General features: G+C 45.4%; 2 protein-coding genes across 3 annotated transcripts in view; one reads left to right on the top strand and one right to left on the bottom strand.

Annotated features, from left to right (window-relative positions):
• The window catches only part of ccdc88c (coiled-coil domain containing 88C), a 103,241-nt gene extending 82,752 nt beyond the window's left edge, over nt 1–20,489 (bottom strand). For both annotated transcript variants that reach the window (XM_063183785.1, XM_063183784.1), the window contains exons 1-3: nt 19,855–20,489; nt 16,022–16,122; nt 10,069–10,177 (exon numbers count right to left, since the gene is read on the bottom strand). In XM_063183785.1, coding sequence (XP_063039855.1) covers nt 10,069–10,177; nt 16,022–16,122; nt 19,855–19,914 — 270 coding nt within the window. In that variant the 5' untranslated portion in view covers nt 19,915–20,489. The remainder of the gene's footprint in view (nt 1–10,068; nt 10,178–16,021; nt 16,123–19,854) is intronic.
• Nucleotides 20,490–24,752: 4,263 nt separating this feature from the next.
• The window catches only part of LOC134435043 (protein kinase C eta type-like), a 64,818-nt gene continuing 64,570 nt past the window's right edge, over nt 24,753–25,000 (top strand). Inside the window, exon 1 of the mRNA XM_063183787.1 lies at nt 24,753–25,000. This exon is cut by the window's right edge and continues 488 nt beyond it. The gene's annotated coding sequence lies outside the window, so the exon portion shown is untranslated.

Here is a 25,000-nt window from a genome sequence, read left to right on the forward strand (position 1 = left end):
GAGGCGACCCACACTGTAGGAGGCAAACACCCAAATCTGGGCTAAGCCCATAGCATGCATTATTACTATGGGGGGAGGGGGCAGACAGGCCAAAGGGGGTGTTGCATATGGCTCTTATGCCTAATCCAGACATTACACATACTATACACCCCACACCCCGCTATGACTAACCAAGCACCCCCACACATACACATTGAGCAGGCACACACACACACACACACACACACACACACAACACACACACACACACACACACACACACACACACACACACACACACACACACACACACACACACACACACACACACACACACACACACACACACACACACATACACACACACACAACAAAAAAACACATACACACTAAACAACATGTACAAATCCCCCTCATCCCCCTATGAGTCATCCACCGCTCACCCCCCACCCCACCCCCAGACACTTCACAAGACAGTGTCTCTCTCACACACGCACGCACGCACGCACACAGACTTAAAAAAGACATACTCCATAAAAACACATCTTCCATAGTGGGCCCGCGCGACCCACTATGGAAAACTCCTAGCTACCCACCCCCAAAATACACACACAAACTATGAACACATCCAACACATCCACAAACACACAGACAATCCCACACATGTCAGCTCCCCTCCCCCTCCCTTCCCCTACAGACACGATTTCTCACTTTCCACAGGAATTGAGGCTGGGGGCCCCATCTGTCTAATGGCTAGTTGTTGTGGCCCATAAATCTTAGTAGTGGTGGCCAGCGAGGGGGGGCCCAACAAAACCCGATAAGATCTAATTTATTAAAGCACATTCATTAATTAGTCTGCCAGACTAGCTATAGACCCCGGTCTCCTTGATTAAATAACAGCAGGGCTAAGCAGCTGACTGAGCTAACAGTGGCAGCGGTCAGTGTGCGTTTGTGTATCCCCCATTACTAAGATGGAATTCAATAATGATTAAAGTTGAATAGTAGAAACCATAATGTAGAATTGTGGAATAACATCGAAACTCAGACCGACTGGGTCTGGGAGTCCTCGTCCTGATTTTGTATTTCTTGAATGCAATTTCCTGCATTTCAACCAAATTCTGACCATTTCAGCTCAATACGGAACCGTAGTTTTGGTTCTAAATACGGGATGATTCTGTATTTCAAGGGACGGTTGGCAACCCTACTGACAACATAGATGAACGAGAGACAGTAGTGAGCACGTAAGAGTGTGAACGCATGTGCGAGTGTGTGTGTGTTGTGTGTGTGTGTGTGTGTGTGTGTGTGTGTGTGTGTGTGTGTGTGTGTGTGTGTGTGTGTGTGTGTGTGTGTGTGTGTGTGTGTGTGTGTGTGTGTGTGTGTGTGTGTGTGTGTGTGTGTGTGTGTGCCACTAATCACTATTACTTTTTAAGATCTTAGGAAACCGCAAGTGACCACAGTATGACATCATCTGCATATCCTGCAAATTCAGTCATCACACCCACAGCTCACAGATCTAACAGTACATCTTAAACGCACGCACGCACACACACATCAATGACGCATCAGATTTATGGTGGTCTTCAACCTCAGAATGAAACAGGAGCCTGCTGTGTGTGCCAACACTGGAGAGAATGGTGCCCCGCACAGACACCCACAATCGTGATATATTTTAAACCACAAACCCACACGTACACCATGTGTCACACATGCACACACATACACACGTGCACACGCACCTCTTGCCCAACATTGTGCACACACGCAGACACGGGCACCCTCCATGTGCCCAGCACACACACAAAATGTAGCTTTGCCTCTTTCTCCCTTGTGCGTGAATATGCACACACACACACACACACACAGTCTTATCTTGTTGGGACTTCTGGACTATGCATTCTGGTGGCCGGTCAACACAGCAAAAGGTCGATTGTGTAGACAGATCCTATCATACGGCCCACACGTGACGTCAAACCCTAAACCAGCCTGCTATGGCTATAATTAGAAAGCAGGGAACGAAATTTGTGTATTTATTTGTTTGCTTGGCACTGTGTGTGTGTGTGTGTGTGTGTGTGTGTGTGTGTGTGTGTGTGTGTGTGTGTGTGTGTGTGTGTGTGTGTGTGTGTGTGTCCCAGCGTGCAAAGGGGGTGAACATGTAGTGTGTGTGTGTGTGTGCATGCAGACATGTGTACCTCTGTAAGAGAGAGCGAGAGAGGGGGGGGAGTGGATCAGAGACCGACAGGGAGACAGAGACAGACAGATGCAGAGAGCAGAAGGCAACAGATTTGGCAGAAAAAGGAGAGGAGAGGAGAGGAGAGGAGAGGAGAGGAGAGGAGAGGAGATGAGAGGAGGAGAGGAGAGGAGAGGAGAGGAGAGGAGGAGAGGAGAGGAGAGGAGAGGAGAGGAGAGGAGAGGAGAGGAGAGGAGAGGAGAAGAGTGGAGAGGTGAGGAGAGGAGAGGAGAGGAGAGATCAGCTAAGCACCAACTCCCCTGTGACCCCCTACGGTAGGTTCTCAGAGCCTTTTAAGACCAGAACACTTCCCCCAACACCGCTGTTAAAAAGGTGGCAGGACCATCCCACCCCATCCCAACTCTGAGGCCAACAGGGCAATGTTTTCAACAGTCAAGTAGCACGCATATCCCCTACAAATGGGTGCAGGGTCGATGTTACTTTATATTTACCTCTTTTTGATACTCAAATCACATGAATTAAAGTGAGATGATTGGGGCCACCATCAGTTTTAGGAAAGGGTGCGGTGGCACAAAACATCACCCTTTAATGTATTTAAAGGGAGCTCATCAACGTGTGCGGTTCATCATTACCACTTCTCTGACAAATTCAAAGCATGACATTTTGAAATTGTGCAGCATGACAATGATTAAGGGACACCATAATGATGATGGTCATGAAATATTATACACAGTGTTCAAGGCATCGGGTAACATGAGAAGCGTGACAAAATAACAGACATCTGGTGGCCCATCATTTGAGATTTACGGCAGACCACCAGTGATCCACAGCAGACCCCGACGACACCCAATACAAGTCCTCTCCACCAGCCCTTTAACCCATACCAGGCCACACCCCTTCCCCTCCACTCCACTCCACTCCCCACCCCTCCGACCAGTCCCGGCCTTGTATCCTCAACCATCCTGTGGCATGCATACTGCTCCATGCTCCACCACTAAATGAACCATGCATAATGACCAAACTAAATTAATCTTAAAATTTAAGTAAAATGCCTAACTAAAGAAAAGAAAATATTATACTTGATGCAAATAACTACATCCATTAAAAGTAAGACAATTTCTATCGGGTCACGAGTAATCAGTGGATCACAAGCTACTCCTGTCCCTCACAACCCCTCCCCACCCCATCTCCCCTTTGACTAGCCCCATCCCCTGGCTCCTCTGTCACATGCAGGCTGCCCCACTACTGAATAAGATTATACAACAAGAAAAAACTAAACTAACTAATTAAAACAACACAATTTCTATAGGTTTGTTCATCGACAGTGGATCACAAACTGCTGTAGACATGCTCAACCCCATACCCACTACCCCCCCCATCCTCAACCCTGCTCTGTGGCACGCGTGCTTCCCCACCACTACGAGGGGATTCCAGGGCCGTAGGGATTAAGACCAGATCAATCAAGCCAAAATCCAGTCAGAGAGAGATCAAAGATCTAGCTCCTGGCCTGGTGTGGTTATCGATCCCACACCCTGCGTGTGTGAGAGGGTGTGAGCATTTGTATGTGTATGTGTGCTTCCATCTGTGTGTGTGTGTGTGTGTGAGAGAGAGAGATGTGTGTGAGAGAGCAAGAGCGTGTGTGCATGTGTATGTGGATGTATTCATGCTTGTGTGTGTGCATGTGCGCGTGTGCGTGTGTGCGCATGCTCGTGTGTGTGTGTGTGTGTATTTGTGTGCGCGTGTGCGCGTGTGTGTGCGTATGCGAGTGTGTGTGTATTGATCTGCCCCACTTCTGGTGCTGATGAGAGTGTATTGATAAGCCACTGATGCTGATGCTGCTGCTGCTCCAGCTCTTCGATCAGGGCATTGACCAGGGCTGACTGACTGTATGAGTAGTACTACAGTATTTAGTCTACAGCAGGGCTGCATTTCATTTCTTATCCACCCCCCACCCCACCTCTACTTTGAGTTCATTCCTTTATTCGTCCTCTTCTTTTGTTCTTACCCTTTTTTGAAAAAGAAAAAAAGTTGCCAAATGGAACCAAAAGAAACCAGAATTGAAATATGTAATTGTGAACAGTTTTTACAATAAAGCAATAATAAAAAAACAGCAGGGTTGTGGCTGTCCAGGATGCAACTTTACGGGATCGCTTGACACAGCAAAGCACCACAAACAGAATACTGTAAAACAAACAATACATGAGGTGGGTGGTCTGCACTCTACAGGCGTTTTCCCCACTTATTGTTATTAGCTGCTCTTGAGCACCCCAGTGGTTAGAAAATTGGTCTTCACTGTGGATCTGAGGGTTGAAGGTTCGAATGCTACCTTTACCAGTAGTTAGAATGTACTGTATATCCCTACACCTTCATCCATGGCTGAAGAGCCCTTGAGCAAGGCACCTAACCACACACGCTGCTCCAGGTTGTATACAACAGCCTGTAATAACTTCATGAAGTTGTCAGCTAAGTGTAATGTATTGTAATGTAAACCTCCTATTTCCTCAGAGTGTTTGCAAAAAAAAAACCTGAGACTGAAAACACTAGAACAATAGCACATGATGTGACGGGGTCCACACATAGTGAAAGCTACCATTTCAACTCATCACCCTGAAGCCAAACAGGCCAGAACCACCACTGTCTCTTCTCCTCACACAATGACCATAATCATCAAGGAGGCAACAGTTGTGTGCTTGTGTTTACACGTCTGTGTGTCTGCGTGTGTGTGTGTCTGCGTGTGTGTGCGTGTGCGTGTGCGTGTGTGTGTGTGTGTGTGTGTGTGTCTATGTTTATGTTTTGATGGGAAGGCCAGAGGTCTTCAGTGTTGACCACTGGCATGCTAATTGAGGTGCTGTGATTGAGTCCACACCACTCTGAACTCAGAGGGCTAGTAGTGAGGCCTGGATAATGAGAGCGCTACAAGCGTGTGTGTTGTTGACATGGGCTCAGTTACCCTTTGACATTTGTGTGTGTGTGTCTGTCTGTGTGTCTGTCTGTGTGTCTGTCTGTGTGTCTGTGTCTGTGTGTGTGTGTCTGTGTGTGTGTGTCTGTGTGTGTCTGTGTGTGTGTGTGTGTGTGTGTGTGTGTGTGTGTGTGTGTGTGTGTGTGTGTGTGTGTGTGTGTGTGTGTGTGTGTGTGTGTGTGTGTGTGTGTGTGTAAACAAAAGCAGTAGCTATCTGCTGCAGATGGAGCTCTAGAGAGAGACACAGTGGTTCTGATGAGGGAGCCAGGCTAACAACACCCCTCAGGACCAATACCACACGTACATCCATCACAATGCTACATGTCAGACCCCTGAAACACACACACACGCACACACGTGATAAACACACAGGATATACACACACTTGTATCCATCACAATGCAGAGTCAGATCCCTGAAACATACACGCACACGCGCACACGCGCACACGCGCACACACACACACACACAAGCCATACAACACTTTCATTAACACAATGCAGATCCCTGAAACTCGCCCTCTCGTAAACACACACACACACACATACAACATACAACATACAAACACAAACACTAACACAAACACACACATGCACACAACAAACACACAAATATAAACAAGGTCCAGAGCTAATGTCAAAGGGCGAGCTGTGCTGGTGTCAGAGGGGACCTGACCTCTCAGTAGGCCCCCAGATGTTGGCTTGGCCCCCTACCCTCCCTCACCTCCACACACGGCCTACAGAGGAAACTGGGAGCTGTTAATGCCTACTGCAGTTACTGAGGCCATTCATCAGAGAAAGTCAGTAACACACAGTTCTGTGTGTGTGTGTGTGTGTGTGTGTGTGTGTGTGTGTGTGTGTGTGTGTGTGTGTGTGTGTGTGTGTGTGTGTGTGTGTGTGTGTGTGTGTAGGCATGCATACTTCTTCTCTATCTGTGTATGTGCACATGTGTGAGTCTGTGTAAGGCTTTTAAGTGCTTGGATTTAAGTGTTTACAACAAGGAAAAGTATACCCTCTCCTTATCCTTCCCCCCATCCCACCCCCTCTCTCTCTCTCACACACACACACACACACACACACAAAAGGTCTGTTACTCATTACTGAAGCCTGCACAAATGACCTATTAAAACACCGCCCAGCCAATTTAGATTAAAAGGACTCCACCAGAACACGCTGTGTATATGTGTGTAACACTTCTGTTGCATGGATGTGCATGTGTGTTGCTTGCATGCATTTACGTACTGTAACTACGTATGTGCATCGGTGTGTGTGTGTGTGTGTGTGTGCATGTATTCATGCATGTGTGTGACACAAACAACTCTCTTGAGTGAAGTGTATATGAATGTTTTCCCTGTAAAGACATGAGGAGTCTCTGACAACCGAGTTCTTTGTATCCCGCACACTTCAACCTAAATGCCACAGATTCAGCTTACATGGACAGCTGAGAATCCAGCATGTAATTTATAAAGAAAACAAAAACAGCACCTCGCAGGATCCACACACACACACACACACACACACACACACACACACACACACACACACACACACACACACACACACACACACACACACACACACACACACACACACACACACACACACACACACACACACACACACACACACACACACACACACACACACACACACTTCTGTACTGTAGTCACATAGCATGAGGCACGGAGGAGACTATAAACAAACCAATATATGTGGTCAGACTGCACAAACTTTGGACTTGCAAACAAGTGGACTCCTGTGTGTGTGTGTGTGTGTGTGTGTGTGTGTGTGTGTGTGTGTGTGTGTGTGTGTGTGTGTGTGTGTGTGTGTGTGTGTGTGTGTGTGTGTGTGTGTGTGTGTGTGTGTGTATGTGCTAAGGAAACCATGGCGCCTGGGCAGGAATGTGGGTAAACGGGGGGTCAGCCAAAAAGATGAGACTCTGCACTGGCCCTTGGCTCACCCAGCCATTCACTCACTCAGCCTGCCAGGCAATAAAGCCACACGACTGACCTGGGATCAGAGGCTGTTTGTCTCTGACGCTGAACACACTGCCATCATTTACTTCAGCGGTCTGACCCAGGATCATTGGGGGGGGGGGGGGGGTTGGGAATTGCATGGCAGCAGGAGCGTAGCAGCAAATTGTGGATACAAGATCAGCTCCAATGGACCCCCCCTAGCGATACATCTACAAAAACCAGACACTGTGTGGGCCCCCTATATACATGCGGCCCTGGTGACTCAGTCACACTTTACCCCCCTGTACGATACTCCTGCATTGCAAGCAGTCTCAGTCTTCATCTAAAGCCAAGGAAGGAAATCCGCAATACAGACTACACATTTCGGCATAATTTCCAGACCGAGAACTTTTAAAAATCAACATGAAATGTTTTGTTAACCTTAATAATGTTCCCAAATTCTATCCCCTGGATCTCAGCCTGAGTGAGAGTGCAGTTGTAGCCCATAGCATAGTTGAAGGGAAGAGCTTTAGGACTGCAAGATTGGAGGACCAGGCCAGCTCTGCCGTTTGAATGAGAAACAATTTGGCACTTCTAAACTGGGGGACGCCCAAAGAGGGAAAACCGCTTAATGTTGCTTTAAACGAATGCAAAGTTCATGCTGTGAAGACCACAACCTTACGTCATGTATTAATCAAATGCTTTTAGGGAGGATATGGTGTGAAAATAAAATGTTTTATGTCCTTGGCCAAGCTTCCTGGGAGCGGCAGCAGCAGCGGCCTTGGATGCACATGGAGGGGATAATGAGCACCTACGCTCTAGTCTACGCTTTCAAAGGCACAGCTACCGTGAAGGCACGCCTAGAACCCAGCTCGAGAGCTCTGGGACTGCAGACTGCAACTGATAGAGAAAAAGGACAGAGATGGAGAGATATTGAAAGAAAGTGTGCAGAGAAAACGAGAAGGGGGGAGAGAGAGAGATAAACATTGAAGTCAAAGTAGGTGTGTGTGTGTGTGTGTGTGTATGTGCTATGTCCGCACAGAAAACACGAAGGTCAACAGACCTTGGTCATGTGCAAACACGAGTGTTAGACAGGGGAGGAGAGACGGTAGACAACAGGGAACAAGGATAAAAGAGGATGAAAACAAAGAAAATGAAAAAGAGAAAGAGAGAAAGAGAGAGAGAGAGCAAAGAGAGAAATGAAGCACAAAAATGTGCCATAAAAAGTCCAGACCTATAGGGCAAAGCCCCACCTAGGCATTAGGGCCCCCATGAAACACACTGCATCACCTTCAGAGGCTTCAGGGCCATACAGTACACTTCCCTGCAGAACTCTCTTACCCACTTTCAATTACTATCATTACTAGCTATAAACATGCAACCACACACGCACATGTGCACACGCACACACACACACTTCAGACCACCATCCAGGCTCGTGTGAAACTCTCAAGGTTGATCGGTAGGTTCACTTGACAACTGCATACACACAACCAACAATATTCACACTGGGCAGTATTCATGGCTGCTGTGGCCCCACTGGCTCCATGATTCATCCATTTGCCATTTTCATTGCCCACTTGGTGTTAACGCTAGGCTGAGATTAGAACCGTCAACAGGAGAAAAGGACCGAACTCAGATAGCGCGATCTCAAGTTGAAAAGGGTCGGCATACAAGATCCCTCCCTCGCGTCCACAAGACTTGATAACGCCACTCAGATAAGTAAAACTACTAGCGTCTTCCATCGCTACGTCTAGGATCGAATGTCGGAATATTATTAAACAAAGGAGATACGCACTCCGCGCTTCTAAATTAACAATCCGGTGCAACCAGAGCAGGACTAAAACATAAGCAAAAAGGGAAAGAAATCCCAGTGAGACTCTCACTGCACTAAAAAATAAATTACAGAAAATAGACATCCGTGTGGATGAGATTTCTTTCCCTTTTTGCTTAGGAATATTATTATTAGACTAGCCTCCACAGATCGTGTGGGAATGTGGGAATGTGTATGTACATTTGAAAGCACTTAGAGACAACGGTTTACTTGTGATCTTGTGGCATCATAATACATTTTTGATTGATTCGAATTTGAACTTGTAACCATGCTGAACTTGTGCACCTTACAGCATGACCATGTGTTACCCAGATGAACCTGCTGTGCTGAACTTTCCAGCTCCTTAATGCTTAGATTTTCAGCGTGAGCACATCAGTCGGTTCGAGATGAGGTACGTTAACAGGAATATGGGGATGAGCACAGATACAGTTCTCTATGGGCCTGAACATGCTATAGGCATTCAGACTGAATTAGGAATGTGCACTGGGCCACTTTACAGAAGGAACGGCTGTGGAATGGTCCTTTAGGAAATAAAGAAAACTGAGGGAGCAGATGTGGGGATGTGTGGCTGACGCTTGATTAGGAAGACGAGCACCGCACGCATAGACACACACATGCACTAATCCCCACTAACACCACTGGTCAAAATATGGCCTTGCAGACGCCAGCTGCTGTCTGCTCACCAGGATACACACACACACACACACACACACACACACACACACACACACACACACACACACACACACACACACACACACACACACACACACACACACACACACACACACACACACACACACACACACACACACACACACACACACACTACACTACAATCATGTTATTACTTCCTATAGTAGATAAACGCTGTAGGGGTGCTCTAGATAGGGAGGGTCCATTTTGAATTGAGGTACAGTATTAAGGTGTGGCTGTGGATTTGAAGTGTGTGTGTGTGTGTGTGTGTGTATGATTCCCTTCACACAATAGCACCCTTTGTAGTATATAAAACCCCAAAGGGTAAACGATACACCTTATTCAAAGTGACCAGGAAAATACAGTGCAAGAGAGAACAAAGCAGGCAAATGTGAGTCTGTTTGGTTGTGCGTGAGTGTGCGTGTGCGAGTGTGCGCGTGCGTCTGTGGTCGTCCTACCTGATAGTAGTGCTTGATGTGACGCGTGACGACACTGAGGTTCTGTATCCTGAGATTGACGTCGTTGTTGACCTGCTTGTGCACACGCTGGTTAGTAGGACTTGGGTCTCTGCAAACACACAAACAAAAACACAAAGTCAAGGTCAAAGAGAAATTCATTGTCAATTTCACAATGTAAGCTTAACACACATGGAAAAACTTAGACACGAGTTAAAGGAGAATTCCGGCCAATTTCAAAATGCATTTGTATTGATCACACTACCCTTGACTTGTAAAGCTGCGCTAAGATCAGAAACGACCTAAGCTACAGAGTAGCCGAGGTCATTGAGAAAGTTTCACTATGAATTTGCTTTATTGGCTCTGGACTTGACATTGACATGTTTGATTTCGATATTCACATAACGGCTCTGACTTGTCAGCATGGGACATTCAGAGATATGAACATTCCAATTGGTTTTCGCCGAACCGCGTCATCATTCATTACCATGATATTAGTGGACTTCTTATCGCTGAAATTCGCTCTGATCGCTTCGTTCCCGCCTAATTCGCCTTTGGTCGCTTTATTCGCCGACCATCCATAGAGATATAATGACTTCAGTTGCTCCAGTAGTCGCTCTTGGTGTGTACATATAGCAAGTAGCCTACCTGAGGGCATGGTATTTTTTTGTTCAGTCCTTTCCAAGATCCTAGCCTGCTAAGTGCTAACTGGTAACATGTTTATTTACATAGCGTTTCAAAATGTCTTCATCTACAAATATCATCCCAAAAGGTTATGCAACATCAGCAGATGCCTACAACACAGTACAAACTTCATGGGATGATATCTGGAGATGTTATGACATTTCAAAAACTATGTAATTAAACATTCCTTCAGTTAGCAAGTTGAAGACTGTACGGTAGGTTGAAATTGGTCTGAATTGTCCTTTAAATCCATAAAAAAGGGGTGAGGAGTGAAGCCCCTCACAAATGACATCAACAAAACAATAGGAAAACTAAAGACAAACACAAAAACAATTGCACACAGCCACCATTCTAGGTCAAATAAACAACACATACACTGTACCCTACAAACAATGGCCAAGATCAACAAACTTGGTGCCTGTTAAGTGTGTGTGTGTGTGTGTGTGTGTGTGTGTGTGTGTGTGTGTGTGTGTGTGTGTGTGTGTGTGTGTGTGTGTGTGTGTGTGTGTGTGTGTGTGTGTGTGTGTGTGTGTGTTAGACCCTGCAAAGGCACAGTAGGGTCTTTATTTGCATAATGTTTTGACACTCCACATGCAAAGGCTGGCACAGAATTCCTTTGAATGTAGCGTTGTTTATCTATCTGTGTTTTGTTTGTGTGCGGCTATGGGAATAGTGTGTGCACACATTTGTGTGTGTGTGGGGGGCGGGGGGGGTGTATTTTTGTTTGTACCCCTTTTTAGACAAGTGATGCCAGCTTCTCTCCTCTCCTCTCCTGTCCTGTTCTCTTCTGTGCCCTCTCTAAACAGTTCCTTGCCCTCTCTAACGAGTTCTTTCACCTCTCTTTCTTTCTTTCTTTCTTTCTTTCCTTTCACCGTTCCCTCCCCTCCAGCTTTCAACCTACACCACTCTTCCCTCAGCTATTCTTCCCTCACTCTTATTTCTCTCCCTCCCACTGTCTCTGTCCCTCTACTCGCTCTCCCTGAGAGAGATAGGAGTAGCTACTTCACCTCTCCGTTACCCCGCTACACCACATTACACTACTCCTCTTCGCTTTTCTTTTCGTTGCCATCCTTCAGTCTTTATTTCTTTTTCCTCGCAATGTTTCTTTGGCCATCTCTTTATTTCCCTCTTCTTCTTTCTTCCTCTTATTCATCTCTCGGTTTAGGAATTTTCTCTCTCCCTCTCTTGCAGGACCTCTCCCTCCCTCCGTCTCTCTCGCTCTCTCCCTCTCATTTACCCCGTGAAGGGCCCTCTCCACTAGCCTCTGCAAGCTCTCCCACAGAGAGAGAGAACAGAGCGGTGTGGAGCGGAGCAGCTTAGGGGGTGTTTGTGTAAAGACTCACCAGACCCATCAGCCCACCGCAGCACAGCACAGCAAAGCAGAGCAGGGTACAGCAACCCGTCAGCCCACCACAGCACAGCAGAGCACATTCTCTACTACACAACTCCAGCCACACACCCAGTGGGGCCATCAACAGCTCACTGAGCAGAAATACAGTGTACACTAGGAGCAGCCATCTCTATACAGTCCAATCCTACTCAGTACATCTACCCACTGAGCAGGACAAATGATGTTCATTTTGACTGGCTGATCTAACACAGGGTAACTAGCCAAACACAGACTATTAGGCCTTTTACATGGGTACAGTTCCATGGTTCCATACACTACACGGTTCTGCTGTTTTTTTTCTTGGTTGCACACCAGCACGGTAACGATCTGGGCCGTGCCTACAGCAGAGGTGGTTCCAAAATCCTTCCTGCTTATGAGGAACCAGAGCTGGAGTGAAGACAAAAACTGGCGTTTCATGTTTTTTTGATCATGTGTTCATGTTTTCATGTGTTTGTCTGAACTGTTACCGGGCTAATACACAGACGACAATGAGATTAAGCAACAGAGAATCGCTGGACTGCTCAGCAATATGAGCGATGGAAGGGACAGAGTATTTCCGTTAAAAGCAGAATGCAAGCATTCCGACATTCCAATTGGCTGTGGCGGCTGTCATAGCTCATTTGCATAATATTCGCTCAAGTCCAACTACAAACTGTCTCCCAAGTTGCTTAAATCGCCCCGAATTGCCAGCGACTCAATACAAAGTCAATTGCTTCCATTGCTGGGATCGCTCATGTCGCTTGGTGTAGTTGTGCTATCAGTTGAAATGGCCATAAAACAGATCACATCTTTGTATTTCAATCCAAATTTTGGAGAAAGGGGGGCAGAGGATTGGTATAACATTAGGAACAGAGTGTACCACCTGAAAATCACTCTGGGAGTAAATACTACTTATGAGACACTTGTTTCTGTGCTGACCCTGTGTTACATAGATTTTTGACAATAAAGTACACTTGACTTGTTTGTTGTGCAAAAATAATGTCCAATGCATGTCTGTATTTATTCTACTCTCAGTCTAAAGTTAAATCTAAACCAAGTTTTGTACAAGAGATTGAGAATGGACACACACACACACACACACACACACACACACACACACACACACACACACACACACACACACACACACACACACACACACACACACACACACACACACACACACACACACGCACACACGCACACACGCACACACGCACACACACACACACTAAATGGCCATTGTTTAAGATGGAATCCACTCTTTTGTTTTCCCTCCACAACCTTCTCATAACACTCCCCTCACTGCACCGACACACACACACCGACACACACACCGACACACACACCGACACACACACACACACGCACACGCACACGCACACACACACGCACACACACACGCACACACACACACACTTTAGGCTGTCATTAAAACAGAGGGAGGGAGGAGGGACCAGTGGGGGGAAAGTGGGCTAAAGGACAGCCGTGAAAAAGAGGGGAAAGAAGAAGAGGAGGGGTAGGAGGGAGGGAGGGAGGGAGAGAAAGGGGAGGAGGAGGAGAAGAGAAAGGGGCCACTACGGTTAGCACAGCTGGGGGGAGCACAAAAGACACAGACACAGGGGAGGGAGGGGTGACGAAGGAGAGAGATGGTAGAGAGACTAGAGAGAAGTACTCAGAGAGCGAGAGAGAGAGAGGGAGAGAGGAGGGCGCTTGTGTGTGTGTGTGTGTGTGTGTGTGTGTGTGTGTGTGTGTGTGTGTGTGTGTGTGTGTGTGTGTGTGTGTGTGTGTGTGTGTGTGTGTGTGTGTGTGTGAATGAAAGAGGGAGACAGATGATGACTGCATTCAAACAGACAGGCATCTGAAATGTGTAGCTAAACTACTACCCCCGAACTCCTTGGCGCTTCAGTGAACATTGCAAGGAGGATGTGGTATGATAGGGTGCCCTGAGTGAACCTAACACAGGGGGGGAGAGAGAGAGAGAGAGAGAGAGAGAGAGAGAGAGAGAGAGAGAGAGAGAGAGAGAGAGAGAGAGAGAGAGAGAGAGAGAGAGAGAGAGAGAGAGAGAGAGATGGGCAAAGAGAGAACCAGAGAAAGAGAGCAGCAGTAGGCTAGCAGGCAGGCAGGCAGGCAGGCAGGCAGGGGTGTAATCTGAGGCTTTTGTTCCCCACGCTGGGCTTGGTGCGCTGGGGGAGAACAGCAGAGGAGTTGGGTGACAGCAGGCCTCCTCTCCACCCACACCACACCACACACACACACACAGACACACTGCACACACAGACAGACTGCACACACACACCGGTGGAAACAAGATGGCTGACTGCTATAGCGTTAACACCACTGAAAGCACTGAAAAGAGACCACTGAAGTCAACAACAACACGCAAGCATGAGTCCTCATGACTACCAGCGAAGCAGGCAGCAGCAGCACTATGCATGGGTTTCCAGGAGAAGAGAGCCATAATACAGCTGCCAAGCCACATACGGATGGGGCTGAGTGTGCCTGATTATCATCGACTTTCAAATCTTTTAGCAAGACGTTGGTCCGACAAAGAAGATGACAAATAACGTTTCCCAAACGGCCTGGGTAACCCGCCTCCCTCGGTTTCTGGTGGAGGCCAGAAAAGGCTGTAGCGAAGTTTAAACCAAACATTTTCTTAGTCCCAATTAAACGTGTCTGCTTAAACCACGACACTGCCTTGAACACGCGTCTACTCAGGGAAGTTGGAGCTGCTTTGCTTCCCAACAAAGTGGGTTGAGTTCCCGATTTCTCCCAAGCTCAGAAATGATAATGTATTGCTCCTGGCCTGACAAGAAGCAACACCGAAGGTGTTGTGTCAATAGGAGGGTGAGGCTTGGCTAGGGCTGTGTGTGCGACATACTACATGTAAAACAATTCTGTGGAATGAGTGAATCAAATCAGACTGGAGAGACACATCCGAACTTGCAGCTTCTCATTTGCAAAAGATATGGGTGAATGTTTAGTGGATCATTCACATGGATGAAGACTTGCAACCACAAAGAAAGGCAATAGTGGAAGACAGAGAAGTGAAACATGTTCAGACACCTGTGCAAGACAAAACCCACACAGACTGTCTAAGAGAGAGAGAGAGAGAGAGAGAGAGAGAGAGAGAGAGAGAAAGAAAATTACGAAAAAGAGAGAAAAAGAGACTCTTGAGGTAACAGGAAGTATTTTGTTTCCTCCAAGGTCGAGTGAGCAAAAGCAGCAGTGAGGCCTCCAGCCAGCCAGACCTCTAGTCTCTGATAGGGAGTGAACAGTAGAGCTGAATCTGAGCTGAAGCCTCCGTCAATGGGGCGCTTTCAGGCCACGTTGGATTGGCTTGGCTTGGCTCTCCCTTCCCTCCTCCACACCACGCCACATTGACTTTGAGAGGAGTGCACCGTTTTGCAGCGCTCTCACAATGATATTTAACATCTGTGACGTGGAAAGGCTCCACAGTCTGAAGGGGTTACATGCCACACTCCCCCCCGAACAGACACACACACGCACACAACCAAGGAAGACTGACGCACACACTCACACAAAGAGACAGTGAACTAACTGTCATCACTCAGATCAAGGCATCTTGATCTGACGCTTACGGACACCCACACAGAGAGTGAGGGAGAGAGAGAGATAAAATCAGAGAGAGAGAGATAGAAGAGAGAGGGGAAGAAATAAAGCGATTCATTGCAAAAGTGTGAAAAGGCTGTAAAAAAAACCACACATTTCTGAGGTGCGTGAGTGTGTGGTCAGACTCTGTCGGAACGGAAGGTGTCAGGGCTTGGATATGACAGATGTGCTTTTGCATGAAAATCGGCAGGATGTCGCGTCACAGTCAACGCCATATTGAGGACAGCTGCTCGAAACCACACGCGCGCACAGACACACACTATCACTTACATGTGGGTCATGATCTTGTGCAGGAAAACCCCATCTACTAGCTCCATGAACATGGACAATTTGTCGTCCATCCCTGTCCCCAGTGGCCCAAAGGTCTTCACCTGAAGGGAAGAAAAAAGCAAAAGAAAAGAGAAATTAAGGGGGAGGAAGAAAGCGGTACGAACAAACATGCCCTCCTCAAATCACATCTTTCTTCAATGAACAAAATTCAAGACACCGCACACTGCTTACTTTTCTTTACTTTATTTCTCTCCGCGAACAACGCGTTTCGCCCAATGCGTCATCAGGTTCGCTCTAAAGCTGTTCTCAGATGCTTTCCCCTAGCTTAAAATTACTTATTCTTATTATTTTTATTTTTATTTAATTTGTTTTATTTTATTTTATTTTATTATTATTTTTACCTTATGTTTTATCTTAATGTTTTTAAATGCTTTTTGACTCTAATTCATTTCCTTCTTTCTTCCCTGTTTCCTTTCATTTACATTTGTTAACTTTGTGAAGCACATTGAGTTGCACCTGTGTATGAAATGCGCTATATAAATAAACTTGCCTTGCCTTGCCTATGCCAAACCGCCATTACCCAGGTGTACATATAAAGTGCCAAATGATCACATGATTCTTTGCTACCAATCTTGTGCATAGTCTCAACAAACCCATCTTCACATCTGTCTTCCTTCATCTATTTTTATAGATGGCGCTTTGATTTGGCACCAGTCTCATTTCGCCAGGGATTCCCCAGCACTTAATATGTAAGGCATTAATACCTACCGGCTTCACAAGGTCCCCAGAGCGGATAAAGATCTCGGAGTGCGGATGTCATTTCTGAAGTTGCTATGACGACTGTCAAATGCATCTCATGCTGGCTAACCCCCAACAAGTGGTCTACGGCAGTGTTTCTCAACCTTTTTTTTAGGTGAGGCACCCTTTCAATTCCTGAAAATGTTCAAGGCACCCCAAAACAACAAGCTGTAACATGACATCACATCGGATTCCACAAAAGCTTAGAAAAGTAACACATTTGGAGACGTCACACAACCTACGTTCGAAGTTGCAGCTTACTGCGACCTTAATTTACTTGTGCGAGAATGGCAGAAGAAAGACTCTACTGACTTAGCAATACTTTATCAATTTAGAGAAATGTGTATTATTTGACATAATTTATTTCTCAGCCACGTTTCCGCAGCACCCCTGAGGGGGGCCTGTGGCACCCCAGGGTGCCCCGGCACCCTGGTTGAGAAACACTGGTCTACGGGAAACACTGTTCCACTGTCATACCCATTCTCCTTAGTCTACTACGCTTTGCCTTTCTCCTCCATAATCAGAAGAAAAATATTCCCCTATGAAACTTTAGAGTCAGCCAGGTGGGGAAATGAGCGGGCTTTTCTGGCATGTGATGGGAGATTTAACTGTATACGTGACTGATATGGAGTGCGTTGGTTTTTTAGCTTTCCTGTCTCTTTAAGGTTGTGGTAAATGTATGTGAGGAGTGTTATGGTCTCTCTTGCTCCGTGTAGTCAAGTCAAGTGTATTTCGTTGTCAAAAATCTATGTAACGGGGTTAACACAGAAGTTTGAAATTGTGTTGGATCAGTCTCTATCGTGCAGTTAAATTATAAATAAGTCATTGACAATAATCTCTCTCTCTCTCTCTCTCTCTCTCTCTCTCTCTCTCTCTCTCTCTCTCTCTCTCTCTCTCTCTCTCTCTCTCTCTCTCTCTCTCTCTCTCTCTCTCTCTCTCTCTCTCTCTCTCTCTCTCTCCTCTCTCTCTCTCTCTCTCTCTCTCTCTCTCTCTCTCTCTCTCTCTCTCTCTCTCTCTCTCACACGCACACACACAGCAGTGTAGTTAGTAGCACATGCTTATGCAAACGGCCTCTGCAAGAGAAAGTTTGGGGGCAAACAGGATGCAGTGAAGAGCTGGCTAGAAACTGTAACTATCCTGCTTTGACGTAGTTGAAGAGTTTGCAAACTGTAACTTACAGCATGCACACACACACACACACACACACACACACACACACACACACACACACACACACACACACACACACACACACACACACACACACACACACACACACACACACACACACACACACACACACACACACACACAGTAACTGAGCATGTTTTGAGTCAGTGCAGCAGTTAGCCCAGTTCATTGCGACTTACAGTAGCCAATGAGTGATGAGAAGAGAGCAGCTCTCTCTCTCCATGTGTGGGCTAATGAGGGGCCATGGAGACTAACATGATGACAGGTTGGATACAAGCAGAGCTACGGGGCTCTTGACTATCTTGACAGATGTATCATTTCAGCAGGTCTCCCACTCTGCCTGCAGATAAACTCAGACGGCAAACTGTCTTCAGAATGGCGACAAGCAGGCTATCTTTTATGGACAATGAAATACCAGGAATGACAAAATCTGATGCTCAGGTTATCACAGTTGTGTTGGACTGCTGTGTTGTTGCACTGTATGCTGTGCCTGTTTTTCAGGTCAGTCTGTTGCAGCAACGTCAACAGATTTCCAAATTCAAATGTATCCCCGGACGAGGCAAAGAAGACACCAAGCCTAACCTGTTTAGGGAGGGCACAGTCTGAGGCCATGGGGTTGTGGCAGTCACCTTTGCTTGATTTTCAAAGGGGCACCCCTCAGTTTTGAGGAGATCTGGGTGGGGATGTGGGCCATGTCAGGGGATGGGAGCAGCCACAACACAAAGACCGGGAGGAAATAAGGAACTTAGTGACGGGCCGCTCAGACACAAACAGGACATAGTAGGGGTCAGGGTAAAGGGGGGTCATGGGAACTTCCACAGGTTTCTCTGGATTGCAGAGCCCCACGCACCCAGGAGCCCCCACCCACACGCTGTCCTGTCACTGCCCAACTGCATACTGTAGGCTACTGTACATGCGTATCTGTGAAGGTGACAAAAGTGAGTGACAACTACTTTCAGTGACTCCCCTCATTACTGACTTCAACGCTCTACTTTCAAAGCACATGACCTACTCTTTCTGCAATGTTTGCATGATTTTCACTGGAGGGGGAAATGTAAACTAGAGCAAAACAGTACTCGGCCGAAAGTGGCCTGCATACCTCCATTAGTTCTCTGTTTATTTGTTAGTGTACTGACCTTGACAGACTGAGACAGAGTGAGAATCGGCTCACTGTCCCCTTGACGTGCCAAAAAGTTTGTTTACTTTGCAGGTGGAGGCCTCGGGCATGGCATTTGAAGTCTCACCACAATGACGTGGTAACATTTGGCGAGACATTAACGTTGTTTACGGAAATGCTAGATCTTGCATTCGGTGGAATACACAATTGTCCTTATTTCGATTTTCAGAGAAACAGAGTGATAATGTGCTGGTCTACCTATATATATGGTTTAGCCTATACATGTTTTGCTGCTGATAGAAGATACATTTGTATGGCGTAGGCAACATGCAGTGAATGCAACATCCACGTAGTTAGTTACATGTAACAAGTTAATACATTACTGTTACATGTAGGTATGCTAGACTGTGTTACATGTGAGTAGCCTATCAAAAGTTGCACAATGTTAGTTACTTAGGCACCTTTAGCCTAAGGGCTTGGCGTGGTGGCATTGCCAGAGCAGGCAACGGTTGTTCACTGCGCTAAGCAATCTGATCTGATCTAACAGGAAACACATTAGGATGTCAAAGGGACCTGCAGGTGTGTTGTAGGGTTGACTTTAAAGCAAAGTAAAGCAAAGCAACGTAAAGCAAGTATTCACTCTCCCCAAACCGGTGTGAGTAAAGTGGTTTTACGTTGTCGGTCTCCGGAAAAATTATAGGAAGCTCGCTCGAGCGCATTGTCTTACCCAAACCACTAATGGAGAGTCCATGAAGTTCGCCATCATTTCTGACACGGTGATATCCATTTTTTTTCACCGGCTTGAAAGAAGTTCTGCCCAGAAAATAAATCCAAAAGTGAAGTTTGATTCCACCAGGTTTGGCGCTGGAGGGCTCCTCAAGCGATGAGAGGTAAAGCCTGCATGCCCACTCCAGGCAGAACAATGCCGCGAGGCATCGGAGGGACCAACCACACGGTCGGGGCTCCGATCGCCTAAAATTCCCTTTTTGAATTAATGAATTGTGTCCATTAAGAATATGTCGGACCTTTTTCCCCTCTTGTGTTGACTTCCAGATGCACACACGTTCCCGTTAAACGTTTAAAGAAACATTTGCCATAAAGTCTCCCACGGAATAAAAGAGATCAAGAACAAAGTAGTTGGGTGTGCGCTCACGCAAATCCACGACTGTTTGGAATACAAAAAGTAAGAAGGTAAACTTCTACTTTGGCTTTATGGTAGCGAAAAGGCATGGACAAAATGAGCGGGCTCCATGGTGTAAAGAGAAAGTTACAACCGTTGCCGCAAAAGTTGAAACTTCAGCTTCGTTCGTTCCTCGGTTGCCATAGACTGGCTGTCTACTCTACGTTATTTGTCCGGGAGCATCCAACCTGTAACCGAATGAATAACATGGCTCAATGACATCCAAGAGAACCAATCAGATGCGTTATCTGGCCCCTCAGTGGTAAAGGAGCAGCCAATGCATGGCTCTAGGGAACTGGGTTAATTTAACATGACGTCATCGGCGCACAACCTGCTACTTTCTCACAATCTAGCCCGCCAGCGCGCTCCTCTGGTAGTGTGTGATGATCAGGGGTTTATTCGCACTTTAGTGAAATTACCATTACAAAACACTCAATATACAAAAAACCTACCAAACCACAAAACAACAAAAAATAGTTTGATGATGAGTAGCCTATAGCAGAACAAATAAACATTCCGTTCATGCTGATTTTATTTGCTTTGTGACATTGTTTCAGAGATTTCTCTCTTTCTTAATCCATTCATGTTGAAACACATACCCTAAACATTATTGAACTTAATTATGAAATTATTTATTCTGCAACATGAAAAAGCACATCTGTACCTATTGAAATAATAAGAACTTTTTTCCATTCAGCAAAATGCATACAAAATACAATGAGCCAATAACTCCAGTGGCAACTGATCAGTTAGTTTCTCATGGACTAATTTGGAGTCTTTGATTTCCAATATAGCCACCATGACTCAGCAGAGCCCCCACACTTGTTCCTTGGATGACCTTGGGGATCAAGGGTCACTGTCTGTGCCCTTCATGGTTTTCATGGTGGCCATGGTGGCACTGTCATCATGTATGCCATTGGAGTGGTGCCGTTTGGACAACTTCTTTGAAAACTTGTTTTTTTTTCGGGGGAGGGGGGGGGACTTGATTACATTACAGTTTGAGAGTGTGACAGGAGATGGTTGAGAGTTGGGTTAAAGGAAACAGTTTTAATCTGTCCATTTAGTTGGAAGTACCATGCGAGAGCTTCATTGTGAGGGGGGAAAACACTAAATTGCAAAGGATCTCTTTAAAAGGAAAACGGTGTGGTGAGAAAGTGCTGTGTGGAGTGTGTTGGGGGTCACAGATGGCAGACACTTACAGTTGTTCACTTTCCCTGAGGATGGGAAGAGGAATGCCCTTGTGGCATGTGTGGAATGAGGCAATGGAATCACGAGTTCAAAGGGTGCAACAGGAGAGCGGAGAACATTCAGATGAATTATATATGGCATGAAAATGACCAGGGAGGACGAAAGAAAGACACCAACAACGACAGAAAGAAAGAAAGAAAGAAAGAAAGAAAGAAAGAAAGAAAGAAAGAAAGAAAGAAAGAAAGAAAGAAAGAAAGAAAGAAAGAAAGAAAGAAAGAAAGAAAGAAAGAAGGAATGAAATAAATGACTTAATCCTTCCAGCATATAGGCCTAATATTAACAATCAGACAGTTGAAATGATCTTTGTAACAAACTTCATGACAATGTGCTGCACCCATACTTTGTGTGTGTGTGTGTGTGTGTGTGTGTGTGTGTGTGTGTGTGTGTGTGTGTGTGTGTGTGTGTGTGTGTGTGTGTGTGTATGTGTGTGCGTGTGTGATATATAGATAATGGGAGAGAGAGAGAGAGAGAGAGAGAGAGAGAGAGAGAGAGAGAGAGAGAGAGAGAGAGAGAGAGAGAGAGAGGCTGAGCAAGTGTGTCTAGTCGAAGCTGTCCGTTGAGCTTTGAGCCTGTTCTCTGTTCCCGGCTACTGGTTGGCATGACAATGACGTTGTTGTTGTTGCTGGCGAGCAAGAGGCTTAACCAACAGGACACCCCACTGCGACCAACCAGCGGACACAGCTTTGCCCCGTGTACTTGACAGAGGGCACAGCAGGGCCGGGGCAGAAGGGAGAGGGAAGAGAGAGGAGAGCCACAGAGGGGAGGAACACCAGATGCTGGTTTGTTTTGGCAACACCAGTGATTTGGTCATGGCCAGCCATGAAGGCCCATTTGAATTTCGGTTGAGAGGGCAGTGGGGGAATGAGGAAGTAGGAGAAGGCTTTGGGTGGATTTCATTATCCAAACTCCTGTCCCTTCTTGTGCTTGTGGCCTTGTGATGCCGTCACAAGGCATCATTGTCGATAGAAGTTCATTGAATATCTCACACATGTAAAATTCAATGGTTATTTTCTCATTGGCAATTGGCATGTTGAATGGCATGGCATGTTGAAAGGCTGAATAGTGTCACAGGAAAACCACTTAGTACAATGGCCAGTGAGCAAAAAAAGTATGTCAAACCCTGGTGGCTACTAATCTACATGATGATACAGTATAACAAAGAACAGTAGGCTACAGAATAGCAAGAGTAGAATATTATACAATATAATACGTCTGTACATTAGTAGTAGTAGAGTAGTAGTAGAGTACTTTTATGAATCCAAAGGGAAATTAAGGTGTTTGAGAGCTTACATAAAGACACAAATATAAAACATACAAACATACACAAAGACCTAATACACATTATTGCACATTGCATTAAACATATAGCAAAAAATGAGTATAGCAAAAAGCCTTACATCAGTTCACAAACACACACCTGCTCTCTCTCTCTCTCTCTCTCTCTCTCTCTCTCTCTCTCTCTCTCTCTCTCTCTCTCTCTCTCTCTCTCTCTCTCTCACACACACACACACACAGATTGCAGAGATTGAACATACACAAATACAAAACATACACTCATGCCTACTAGTGTAGAACTTTTGTTTTGGCATTTGCTTGCACAATGAATGGTCTTTTTGATTTTCAAAAGGTGCTTCTGTGATTAATTCTATTCAGTGTGTAGTGAAAATAATTATTTAACGTATGAAGACATACAACTAGACTTGCACACCTCACATCTTTTCTCAACACAGGGAAAGTAAAAGTCCAGGTCTGGACTGGTAATGATGAAACTATGTAAAATATAATCTCGACAGCCTACAGAGCAAATTTTCCTGGTAGGCCAATAGTCCTCAGGGTTTTTTTTTTGTTGTTGTTGCATTTTCTTAAATACTGGCCCACAGTCCCAATCCAGGCCTACAAAGTTATGGAGTGACAGATTTCCCTTCTTTTCTTCAAACTTATTTATTGGACATTTTGTGAATGCCTGATACATTTTTGGAAAATGTAAAAGTGTACAGCACACTGAGACACAAGATAACATGAAAGCTGTCAAAAAAAAATTCTGAAGGCAACCTCTTAAAGGTACCCATATGAAAAAGTCTTATTAAAAACGCATATGGATTATATCTGTTCCATAAGAATATTATACTGTGCAGGAAATGGTCAAAAAAGGTACTGCAACTATGCTGCTCATTGAAACTGGACTGCCTATTGCCAAATTTGATCTTTACATGAAAGTTTACTAACTAAGAAACAAATATGTTCTAGTATGGTCCCAAGTACAGTCATTTTTGCAGCTAAAAATGGCTATTTTTGGAAATTCAAAATGGCAGACCATGGAGAAGATCCCCCTTTTCATGTATGGAAAGTGCAATTTCTCCAGTCATAATGAATACTTAGAATGTAATGGTGGTGGCAAGTATTCATGAAAAAGGTAACATTACTGAATGGGCAGCATGCATTCTGGAAATAAACAACTAAAAATCTCAGTGTCCCTTTAAAATAGTGCTTTCAGTGCGCAACCTGCAGAGGGCATCATAACACTGATGACTGTAAAAGGTAAGCCGTGTCTCTCCCATGTGGCAAGTCCTCTTTTGATGTTTCCTTTTTTTTAATCATAGAATTAATTATAAATGTTGGCTACTTTATATTAATCATACCATGTTCTTCCGACATACTACATGAAAAGATCTGAGGCAACTAGTGTAAAGTTGTTTATCACGATATTTTAACCACCAGATGGCGACTTATATTTCCTGATCAACAGGTGTATCTATCCATACAGGTAATGATGTATCAATTTCTTACTGTGCATGTAAGACTACTATTCCCGACAAACAATAACAAAACAAGTCTATGTTCATAAATGTCTTAAATTGTTTTTGGGTTGATGATTGGGCCTATATAGGAGTACATGTGACATGAACAGGTCAATTCTGTGTTAATTCTTTGTTTGGTAGGCTATGCTTTCAACTATCCAGCCTACCAAGTGTTTGGAAGTGTTGCGGTGCATTGTGGTCTACATAGTTTTATTACTGTACTTTTTGCAATCGAGAACCTCTTGATTAAACTACAGATTCCGCGTGGTGCAGTTTGAAAGGTTTCCAGCAGGTATTGCTCAAGTATATTTTTAATCACTGTATCTGGATGCAAACCTTGTTAAACTTTGTCGATGTTGCTTGTCATTCTGTATGCTTTCACTTCTCCATTCACTTTTACTTTTTCTCGTCTTGTAGACTGCTCTAGCGTCTGTTCCGCAAAACGGTTACTTTGCGCGGAGCGCATACAACTTTACATAGGAAGTATCACTTGAAAGGAGTTCCACTCCAGTGAGCGACCTTATGCGAGACAGTGAAGAACAGAGGGCTCTCTATACAGGCTCGTGCAGTGAAGCGGCGGAACACCTGCTGACATAAAGTGGGGACCGATGATGAGTATTTTTATTTGCGCCGGTGAAGGTGAGGAA

The sequence above is a fragment of the Engraulis encrasicolus genome, chromosome 19, assembly GCF_034702125.1.
Source record: "Engraulis encrasicolus isolate BLACKSEA-1 chromosome 19, IST_EnEncr_1.0, whole genome shotgun sequence".
In the NCBI taxonomy this organism is placed as follows: domain Eukaryota; kingdom Metazoa; phylum Chordata; class Actinopteri; order Clupeiformes; family Engraulidae; genus Engraulis; species Engraulis encrasicolus.